General features: G+C 42.3%; 1 protein-coding gene across 2 annotated transcripts; it reads left to right on the forward strand.

Annotated features, from left to right (window-relative positions):
- Window positions 1-1,225: 1,225 nt before the first annotated feature.
- On the forward strand, window positions 1,226-9,900 carry LOC144487656 (interferon-inducible GTPase 5-like). 2 transcript variants are annotated; one of them, XM_078205734.1, is made up of 4 exons: window positions 1,244-1,364; window positions 3,342-3,419; window positions 5,617-5,779; window positions 6,599-9,900. In XM_078205734.1, exons 3-4 carry the CDS (start codon window positions 5,760-5,762, stop codon window positions 7,827-7,829), a joined length of 1,251 nt encoding a protein of 416 aa, XP_078061860.1. In that variant the 5' UTR covers window positions 1,244-1,364; window positions 3,342-3,419; window positions 5,617-5,759; the 3' UTR covers window positions 7,830-9,900. The 2 variants fall into 2 exon arrangements, with proteins under 2 accessions (XP_078061859.1, XP_078061860.1); XM_078205733.1 differs by lacking the exon at window positions 3,342-3,419 and having other exon boundaries at window positions 1,226-1,364.
- The last annotated feature ends 1,508 nt before the right edge of the window (window positions 9,901-11,408 follow it).

Consider the following 11,408-nt stretch of genomic DNA (forward strand, 5'->3'; position numbering starts at 1 on the left):
AGGAGGGTTATACTTGCATTGGAGATAATTCAGAAGTACCTTGTCATGTGAGGAAAGGTTGAACAGGTTGAGCCTATACTTATTGGAGTTTAGACAAATGAGAGATGATCTTATTCAAACGTGTAAGATTATTGAGTGACACCCTGCGATGGATTGACATCCTGTGCTGGGTGTACCCCGCCTAAAGCACAGTGTCTGCCAGGAGAGACTCCGATTCCCTGCGGCCCTGAATTAGAATAGGTGATTAGTAAAGTGAAGGAAGATTATCGAGGGTTCGACAGGGTAGATTCTGAAAGCATGTTTCCCCTCATGGGGGAATCTAGAACTAGGGGACACAGTTTTAAAACAAGGGATGTCCCATCTAAGACCTGTACAAGACAACAATACATTCCAGAGGATCAATTCTCTTGCCTGAAGGATATTAATTAACCTGTTTAGTAAATTGCATAATTGCTTCTGTTGAATTCTACTGATGACCTGGTCACAATGAGTTTCTACAAATGATCTGTGTATCACCAACATTCACCAGTACTACCACTCTAACGTGCCAAGGCAGGACAATTTAGATTCTGACCTCATGTCCCCTATTTTATAGGCTGTATTGCTGCCCACATAACAATGAACCACAAGTTACTCAGCAACCTATTTCTTTCTATCAGATTGACAAAGGGCCAGTGTTTGTCAATTGATTTTGACCAGTGCAGTAGTTAAACATTTCATCAGAAGGATCGGGACAGGAGTGCGCATGTGTAGCCCTTTGAACAGCAACGTGTCATATGAAACTGTAATGTTCTGGGTTGTGTTTAGTGGAGAATATTAGCTGGAAATTATTTATATATTGTCAGCTTGAGTGATAGCCAGATGCTATTCAGTGTTTGGAATCCAGCAAAGTAAAACCTGAAGGGATGAAGGAAATGAATGGAGGATATTTTTTAAGCAGAACACAATCTTTTTGGGGGGTTGGAAATGTTTGAACCCATCTATCTGTTCCACCGAGCGAGAGCAACTATCTGAAATTCAGACTCAGAGCATCCAGTTTTCCAACTATTGAGTGGGTGAGCACCTTTTGTGATTCATACTTACAATCTGGAAAATAGAAAAGCAAATTCTCCCCAGTAACAAGTGATCTTCTAGGGTTTTGATTGTCATTGGATAGTGTTCAGGAATCTACCCAATGACTTGTTGAAAAGCTGTTAATTTATCTGTGACTTATTGTAACTGTATTCCCAGTGCGAATGCAACACGGAAGCACTCACTTTGGACTGAGATGTTCACAGCGGGACAACTTCACTGATCAACACTCTCCTCTCGCCAGGGAGCCACAATCAAGACATTGAAACACAGCGCGGTGGTCAAAATTCAGGGTGAATTATATTCAACAGGTTTGAAGAGAATTCCAGCACAACTTTAAAGATTGTAGTCGCGCGTGTTTCACTCTATCAGGTTTCCCTTTCCTTGCAAGCTCTGGCTGTGTTCAAAATTCAAAAGTTGCTAAAAAGCAAGTTTTATATTCAGGATTCAGGACGGCAAGGCAAAATGAAACTTACAAACAGTGCAGGAAATGACGAGCCGCGTGTTTATCAGGTTGGGGAGTGGAGACGATACAGAAACAGGTTGTAGAGATAGATAAAGCTCAATCTAAATGTTGTTAGTGAATAGAGGAGCTCAGCAACTCTCTCCGTTTTCGGTGGTTGCGATGTGGGCAGATCAGCTCATGTTTTGTTACTCTGCAGAGCTGATGAAAAGTTTGGAAGAAGGAAGTATTTTGTTCGATATTATTGCATGGATGTTTAACACTTTGCCAGCTTTTTAAAAGAACACATTTGTTTTCAGCGGTTTTAAAATGGCCACTGACTTGCTTTCATGGATAACAAAGTTACTGAATAACAGACCCTCTGCTGCCTCTGACCACACAGTCAAAAGGGCCACAGCAAATCACTGATACTGCCCATTCTTCCCAGGTCTCATCCAACTGTCCTTTTATTATGATTACAAACAATATACTTTATTCGTAAAATATCTGAAAGTGACGTTAGAAAACATTTCAAATTGTCATAGCAAGAAAGTGCAATGATACTCAGAATTTTCTCCAGAGATCAAGATGCACACTTGAGGTGCTTCAATTCAGTAATGAGAACATAACAAATATTTCAATATTTTTGTTACCATAAGACCATAAGAAATAGGAGCAGGAGGAGGCAGTTAGGCCCCTCGAGCCTGCTCTGCCATATTATAGGATCATGGCGAATCCAACATTCCGCATGTCCACTTTCCTGCCTTTTCCCCATGAAACTCTATGTGTCTCAGCCTTAAATACACACAATGGGCAGGATTCCCTGGCCTCACTCACCCTGAAACTGAAAAATCCCACCCATGGTCAACAGACCTTTCCATGGTCTGCCCCTCACCCGCTCTGATTCCCGTGGTGGGTCGGGTGGTAAAATTCACCCTAAGGACTCTGCCCCCACAACTCTCTGTGGCAAGGAGTTCCAAAGACTCACAACCCTCTGAGAGAAGAAATTCGTTCTCAACTCAGTCTGAAATTGGCATCCCTTTATTCTGAGACTGGGTTTTCTGCTCCTAGTCTCTTCCACGAGGGGAAACATCCCTTCAGCATTTACCCTGTCAAGCCCCTTAAGAATCCAGTGTGTTTCAATGAGATTATCTCTCATTCTTCTAAATTCCAGTGAGTAGAGTCCAAACTTGTGTAACCTTTGCTCATAAGACAATCCCTCCATACCAGGGATCATCCTAGCGAACCTTCTCTGAACTACCTCCAATGAAATATCTTTCATTAAATAAAGAAACCAAAACTGCACATTGTACTCCAGGTGTGGTCTCATCAGTACCTTGTAGAGTTGCAGCAAGACTTCCTGAATCTTATACTCCAATCCCCTTGAAATAAGGGCCAACATTCCATTAGCCTCAAAACAGAAAATGCTGGAAAATCTCAGCAGGTCTGACAGCATCTGTGGAGGGAGAATAGAGCTAATGTTTTGAGTCAGGATGACCCAGCTCTGACGAAGGGTTATCCTGGCTCAAAATGTTGGTTTTATTCTCTCTTCACAGATGCTGTCAGACCTGCTGAGATTTTTCAGCATTTTCTGCTTTTGTTTTGGATTCCAGCATCTGCAGTATTTTGCCTTCCTGATGACCTGCTGCTCGTGTGTGCTAGCTTTCTGTGTTTCCTGTACCAATACCCCCAAGTTCCTTTATGATGCAGCTTTCTACAGCTTTTCTCCATTTAAATAATATTCTGTTTTCTTCTTCCTTCCAAAATGAACAACTTCACATTTTCACACACTCTACTCAATGGACCGAATGGCCTCTTTCTGCACTAGGGATTCTATGGATTCTGAACACGGAGCAGAAAAGATTGAACAGGTTGTGGCTGTTTTCTAACAGTGAAGGTTGAGGAGGTGACCTAGGTTTCTTAGAACTTATCACAAGAAATAGGAGTAGACCATTCGCCCCCTTAAACCTGCTCTGTCATTCAATCTGTCTAGCTTGCCTCCTGATCTTGCAGAATCTTACTAGCCGTTCTGTCTGGAGACAATACACATCTCTTTAACCTGTGTTTAATGTTCCCTCCACCCACTTTATCTTTAAGACCTGGCTGGCTGTAGATATTTGCATTCTAATTAGTATTCTGTAACTTGATGTTGTGTCTCTGTGCACTGTTGGAGAACAGATTTTCACTCCATCTAACGAAGGGGCAGCGCTCCGAAAGCTTATGGTATTTGCTACCAAATAAACCTGTTGGACTTTAACCTGGTGTTGTGAGACTTCTTACTGTCATTCAATATCATGGCTGGTCTTTGACTTCAACTCATTTTTCTGTCCTATCCCTTGACTCCCCGAACATTCCAAAAGTCTATCAATCTCTATTACCCCGAACAATGTCCTCCTGATCTTTCCCTCACTATTTCCAGTGAATATCAATATTGGGTTTTATCCAACTCAAGAAGCAGGCCAAAGCTATCTGAACTAGCAAGAGAATTCTGAGAGGTGAAAGATCCAGAATTGTTACTGTCAGACAATGAGGGCATATTTTTCATCCCAGTTAGAATCATTCTGTCAAAATCCATAAAGTACCTTAGCTATTGTTTAATCTGTTGTTTTAAGTAGATAGGCTCCCACTTCAGTGACACAATCTGAATATTATTGTGTTCAAGTGAAAACCTCATAATGCTCAACACCATCTCAAATCTAATGTTACCATAAAGGTGGAGTGGAACACAGCTCATATTGAAGCCATTCTTCATTTCATTGAGATCAAGAGTCGACATTCCTTCTGTTTCAGAGGGTGGTGGGAAATACTGGGGGGGAGTGGCGTCGTGGTATTATTGCTAGTCTAGTAATCCAGAGATCCAGTGTAATGTTCTGGGGACCTGGGTTCAATTCCCACGAGGACAGATGGTAAAATTTGACTTCAATAAAAATCTGGAATTAAAAGTCTAATGATGACCATCATTGTCATATTGTCATAAAAACCCATCTGATTCACTAATGCCCTTTAGGGAAGGAAATCTGTCATCCTTACCTGGTCTGACCTACCTGTGACTCCAGACCTCTTGACTCCTATGTGCTCTTAGAGAATGGCAACTGTTTAAAGTTGCCCCTACTTTCCCTTGAATAATGCTCCCACTTTATCCCGACCTTCCTGGAACCTATTTCCTCAACTTATCTACTTTGCTATTTCAGATACAAACACAGAGAATACCAACGCTCGAAGTACTGGCAAAACACAGATAAATATTCAGTATATTACAGTATAAATTGACACAGAAATATAAAGTATAAATATGAGAAATTGCATACATTAAATTGAGTAAGTGTATTAATTCATACTTCCCTCCATCACATTTCTCAGATGCACAAATCTCACTCTGCTGAAGTCTCGCTCTTCTGATAACCTCGGGTGGAGTCTATCAGGTCCTGGAGCATTGTCTGTCTTTTGTACCATTATTTTTCTATTACCATTTTTTAAAATTTCCATTGAGCTATAAAGTTCTTCCCTTGATTTTTAAAACATTTTCCCTTTTAATTTTCATCCTATTTCTGGTACTTGATTCTCTCATGTGAAGACGAATGAGTATTTAGCAAATTAGCCAGTTCCCGATTTAAATTGTAATTTGATTAATGGGCAATGAATGTAGCAAATCCATGAAGATCATGGGGGGATGAAGCATGAGATGCCATTTTCATGAGACTAATAGTGCATATCAGGAACAACTTGTGACAATTTGCAATGGAACAACTACCCCGCCACAGGATACTGGCCAATTTGCACATTAATTCTGGTGACTATTATTCAGCCAAACATTTGTACAGCAAAATCTGCCCCCACATTTTCCATTTCCACTCAGCATACCCTCTCTGTGATCCACTTCCAGTGCTACTTCCCTGAACTATTGAGGGGGAAATACAAGAGTTTTCACATCCTATTCCTTCCCTCACACTCTGAATAAGTGAAGGTGGAAAAAGCTCCATTAGGAATTTTGGAGTTTACTCCTGTTCACAGCCTGATGAAAGATGATTCCTCACACCAGTCTTGTCCTTTATTTGATGGTGAATAAAGTACTGCCACTCACACTCTCTACTTTCCTCTCAAAGGAGAAAACCCAACATAACCAAAGGTAAAGAAGTGACATCGGGGGAGGAGCCACAAGCCTCTGCCCTCTCGCCCTTTTTGTGGAGGAAGCTCTGGAATCAGTGAACACTCACACAGGGAAAGCAGCGAGAGAAAGAGAAGCAGGATGGGAGGAGCCAGCTCCAGGTTGGTCAAGAAACTCCTCATATTGTGTCTCTTCAGTTCCCTTAGTTACATCACAACTTGTCATTGCAAAGCATTGCCATTGCTCAATGTCAGCACTTTAATGAGAATGTCGTGAGCAATTCTACAGGTCATGTACATCCATTAACCTCTCCTCTTCTTCGGCCCTTCAGCAGAGGAAATGAAGCCTCAAGAACCAGGGCCCTTAGTTTGGACTTCAACCGACCCTCATTGCACAATAAGACCATAAGACATAGGAGCGGAAGTGAGGCCATTCGGCCCATCGAGTCCACTCCACCATTCAATCATGGTTGATTTCAACTCCATTTACCCGCTCTCTCCCCATAGCCCTTAATTCCTCGAGAATTCCTCAAGTCCTATCAATGCATCTGAGCCTCACAAACAGTAAGTGAGAGACACCATTGGGGAGGCCTCAGTCAGACTGAGGGCAGCTGAGGTGATTCACAGAGTGGTGAAGAGGAATTTGGGCTGAGAGATGAGTCTGTAGTTGCTGCTGTCTGGAGAAACAGGAGATGATTGCCCCCAGCTGGGGCACCTCAGGATCAAAATTGAAAGGGTCCATAATTTATAAGGGGCAAGGTTACTTTCATGCAAAGACAACTTAACTGTTCATTCATCCAATAGCTCACTCTGGGATCTTGCTGTGCATAAATTAGCTGTCTTAATAAGCTACATGACAATTGTGCTTGTTTTTCAAAAGGATTTAATGAGATGTGTAAGGAGGTTCTGAAGATGTGACAATGTGTTGTAAATAGGAGTTATTTTCAATTGGTGCAAATCATGTAAAATGTTTCCTTTCAGAGGTCAAAGCGCTGAAGCTTCAAACACTTCATTGTTCAGTGAGGATGAACTGAAGAATCTGAAATCTGATTGTGAATCAGGTGGGGTGGAAAAGGTAACACCGCTGATACAGAAAAAAATTAATGACCTGGACAGCTTAGAGCTGAACATCGCAGTGACAGGAGAAGCAGGCGCAGGGAAATCCAGCTTCATCAATGCGATGAGAGGACTTCGAAGCAGTGATGAGGACGGTGCTGAGATTGATATCACAGAAACCACAATGGAACCAACTGAATACAAGCATCCCTGTTTGCCAAATGTTATTTTATGGGATCTGCCAGGAATTGGAACAACGAAATTCCCAGCGAATAAATACCTCAATAAAATGAAATTTAAAAAATACGATTTCTTCATCATTATCTCAGATTATCGATTCACAGAAAATGATGTAAAACTCGCTCGAGAGATTAAACGGCTGGGGAAGAATTTCTACTTTGTTCGACCTAAAATTGATCATGACCTTGAATCAATGAAAAGGAAAAGGAGGGAATTTAATGAAAAGGAAGAACTGGAAAAGATCAGGAGTTACTGTGTCAGGAAATTGCAAGAGACAGGGATCCCATCACCCCGTGTTTTCCTGATTTCAAACTTTGACCTGCATCTGTATGATTTTAAACTGTTAAATGAAGTTCTTGAAGATGATCTTCCCAGTATAAAGAGAAGTGTGTACATACTGGCCCTTCCCAACCTAACCTTGGAAATTGTGGAAAAGAAGAAGAAAGAGCTAAAGAAGCGAGTTTGGATGTTGGCATCACTTTCTGGAATATTGGGAGCAGTGCCAGTTCCTGGAGTCTCCCTTGGTTGTGATATTGGGATCCTGATTGGAGGAATAATACATTTCCGTAAATGTCTGGGTCTGGATGATGCCTCCCTTCAAAGACTGGCCAATAAGGCAGGGAAACCTGTGGAAGAACTGAAAGCCGTGGTGAAAACTCCCCTGGTGGGTGAAATAACTCCAGATATAATGAACAGATTAGCATGGGGATCCGCTGCTGTCGTCATATCTGGTCTTGAGCTTGCACTTGACATCATCCCAGTTGTAGGATCCATCTTTGGAGCAGGATCATCATTTCTTATGACCTACAAGTTGCTGTGTGGAGCACTGGATGATCTCACAGAGAATGCACGGAGAGTGGTGAAAGCTGCATTTGGGACGGGTGAAAATGATCCAGAGCAAACATCAATTCAATGAATCAGTGCTGTAGCTGATATATTAAAGGGGTCTAACACTGGACATTGCAAACTCTTCTTCCATATTCCCTTTTACTGACCATTTTAACAAATTATTTCCATGCTACAGTGTTCAGTGAAAGATTTTGTCTGGGTGTAATCGAAGGAGAGAAACCAAAAGCTGTGGGGACAAATTTTCCCGTTCCACCTGCGACAGGAATCGTAGCGGGTAAGGGGCGGACCATGGAAAGGTCCGTTGACCGCGGGTGGGATTTTCTGGTTTTGGGGCAAGCGCGGCCGGAATATCCCGCCCGTAAATTTTAAAGGAATCCACCCAACATCAGAAACTCACTACATCCATACAATTCCCTTCATTAAACACAATAACCAGGAAATTTGCCCTGTTCCAAGAATCAGACAGCACAGGAGTGGCCATTCAGCCCATTGTGCCTGTGTTAGAAATGCCTGTGTTCTTCATTGATAGTGATGGATTCTATTCCAATGTCCAGCCCCTTCTCTGCAATGTTCCTGATTGATTCATAACAGCATCATTACTGAATTGGATGATCCTGGGTCTATAGTGGAGTCAAAAGCACTGGGATTATATATTTTGTTCACCTTTTGATAATTTATTTGGTCATTTTTTCCAGCCTCGTTTATTGCCAAATTCTGTACCCAACAGTGATGAGGTTAACAATGCAGTCTTTCTTCCGGCACACACTGAACACAAGACAGAGACTTAATAAGAGGAAGCCAATTTTCCAATGTTATTAAACCATTATCGACTTTCACTGAACATCTCTCTCAGTCCTGGTTTTAGAACCATTGCTGCAGCAAACAGTGTCTGTCTGAAAAGGGATAAATTCTCTTCAAGTCCAATGAATCTTGTTCTGTCCGAGAAGCAGCAGATTCCGAGAATGGGACAGTAAAGAAGAGGGGCCAGCATCAGACTGTAGTCAGCAGTGAGAACACAGATTCCCTGTCATAGAGACACCACCCAGCATATAGAATCATCCTTACCATCCCTCACACAGACCGTCCCTGACAAAGACCGTCCCTCACACACATCCCTCACACACATCCCTCACACACAACATCCCTCACACACAACATCCCTCACACTGACCGTCCTTCATGCAGACTGTCCATCATCCTAACCTGGTGAAGAGCTGAGAACCATGAACAGGAAAACCTCTGGGAATGGGAATGAAAGGAAATATGTTAATTATGAACATTCCTTTTATGAAGTACAAAGACAAAAGAACAAAGAACAATACAGCACAGGAATAGGCCCTTCGGCCCTCCAAGCCCGCGCCGCTCCCCGGTCCAGGATTGAATCCTGAATCCAGGATCCCCGCCCAATTTTCCAGCCTATCTACAGACCAATATCCTATCCACCGAGCTGTCCCTCACAGCTACGATGCTTTGTTCATTACAACCTATTAACTCACCCCCACCCCCCCATTCCAGACCATGTGATCTCCAGGGAGAGGCGAAAACCCAGAGTGAAAAACCCCAGGGCCAATATGGGGGAAAAAAATCTGGGAAATTCCTCTCCGACCCCCTGAGGCGATCGAAACGAGTCCAGGAGATCACAATGGCCCTGAACGGAAAATGCTTCCCAACCCTAGTCATTTCCACTTCCACGAACACCATATGAATTCCCTGCCCCCGAGACAGGTTCCCAACTATCCGCAGTCTCGCTCTGTACTGGCACCAGCAAGATGATCATAGAATTTTGAGTATTGCTGAGAAAAGCAATGATTTTCATTAAAAACTACAGATGTTGGAAATCTGAAAAACAGAAATGTTGAATGAACTCAGCAGGCCTGGCAGCATCTGTGGAGAGGGAAACACAGTTAACATTTCGAGTCCAATATCACTCTTCATTGCTTCCAGCATACCTGAGAAATGGGTTTGCTGGTCAGGCAAAAATTCCAGTCAATGGGAGGTCCTTTTACCAATGGAAGACAGCACAATACTTGTAACATGAATGAATATGTGAGTGCTCCTAAAGTAAAGAACATTATTCTTTTACTTCAAACCTTCAACTGTACATTCAAACAAAAATTAAAATATAAAATAATGTAATATTCCGGTTGGTAAAGTGACAACTAGTATTAGGGGAACATCAGCAATTCTGGTTAGTAGAGAATTCGGCTTGGTAAAATGCCGGATAAACACAAAATTTACTGTACTCTTTGCCACCAAACAAATGGCGCTCGATCCTCAGTGACTGATTGCAGAGGAGCAGATCGTAGAGATGGTGGATTGGGATTCATGAGCAGGGTGGGGGGGCGGATGGTGTTGGGGGGTAGGAGGTTGTACCACAGTAACAATCAATAACCTCCAGCCAATGCTGAACAATATTACATATTCACTTCAACTCCATTGAGGAACAATGCCCTGTGAGGCTCTGATTCGTCATAAACTCTTTGATTGGGGTTTGTGTCTCTATCCTCCAAAGCAGCCGCTACCTTTCAGACATGCAATGATGCCACCACTGACACCCATCATTATGTGGACAACACATTGATCAAGAGAGTGAGTGAAACTCACTGTCAGAATGATGGGCGACACATTAGTTCCAGCTGGCTGGAAAGAGGAAGAGGAAAGTGATCTGAAATAGCAGCAGAAGAGCAGTTACTGCAGGAGGAGAAGTGTGGGAGTGTGTTACACCAACTCACTGGAACCTCATATGCTGCAATGTCACCAATATCAACAATGGATTGATGTTAGTGATGTGAAATATTGTCTTCTTAATCTCTATTGCAGTTGTCTTGGTTCAACTGAATTTCATTGACATTGATCCATTTGTATCATTTCTTGTTCATTGATGAGAATGGCCAGAATTCCCTGATCTCGTTCGCCCCTCCCCCACAGCCAACGAGAACGGAGAATTTGGTGCTCAGCCAAAACTCCATTCACTGCAGCGGGCCTGGAGAATCACAGCTGTGGATAAGGTCAGAAAATTCCAGCCAATAACTCTGGAAATTGTTTGACATTAATCAAAGACATTCTGCTGTATTAATTGCGAACTTATGCTTATCGGTAATTTTCAGGACTGATGGTAATCTAATCAAGTGAAAGTAATGAACAATTTAATTGTCACACTCTACACATGGACATGATTTGTTTTTGCTCAGGTGAACTGTATTGTAAGCCACTGCCTTAGAAAACAGGTGTGTGGAAAATTCTGTATTAAATGAGATTCCACAATATTAGTGTTGACAATACTGTACTAACTCAGGCAGGTAATAGCCACACACCATGTACTGATGCAATAAATGCTGAACATTTCATCTTGAGGATTGTACTGGATATTGTTTTTCACTAGCTGCATTGAAGCAAGATTAGAAAACCATAAAAACATAGAATCCCCACAGTGCAGAAGGAGGACTTTTGGCCCATTGAGTCTGCATCGACTCTGCGAAAGATTATCCCACACTTTGCGCATTTACCTTGGCTAATCCACCTAAATTACACCTCTTTGAACACTAAGGAGCAATTTAGCATGATCAATCCACCTGACCTGCACATCTGTGGACTGTGGGAGGAAACCGGAACACCCAAATGAAACCCATGCAAACATGGGGAGAAC

This window comes from Mustelus asterias, unplaced genomic scaffold, assembly GCF_964213995.1.
Source record: "Mustelus asterias unplaced genomic scaffold, sMusAst1.hap1.1 HAP1_SCAFFOLD_955, whole genome shotgun sequence".
Taxonomy (NCBI): Eukaryota; Metazoa; Chordata; class Chondrichthyes; order Carcharhiniformes; family Triakidae; genus Mustelus; species Mustelus asterias.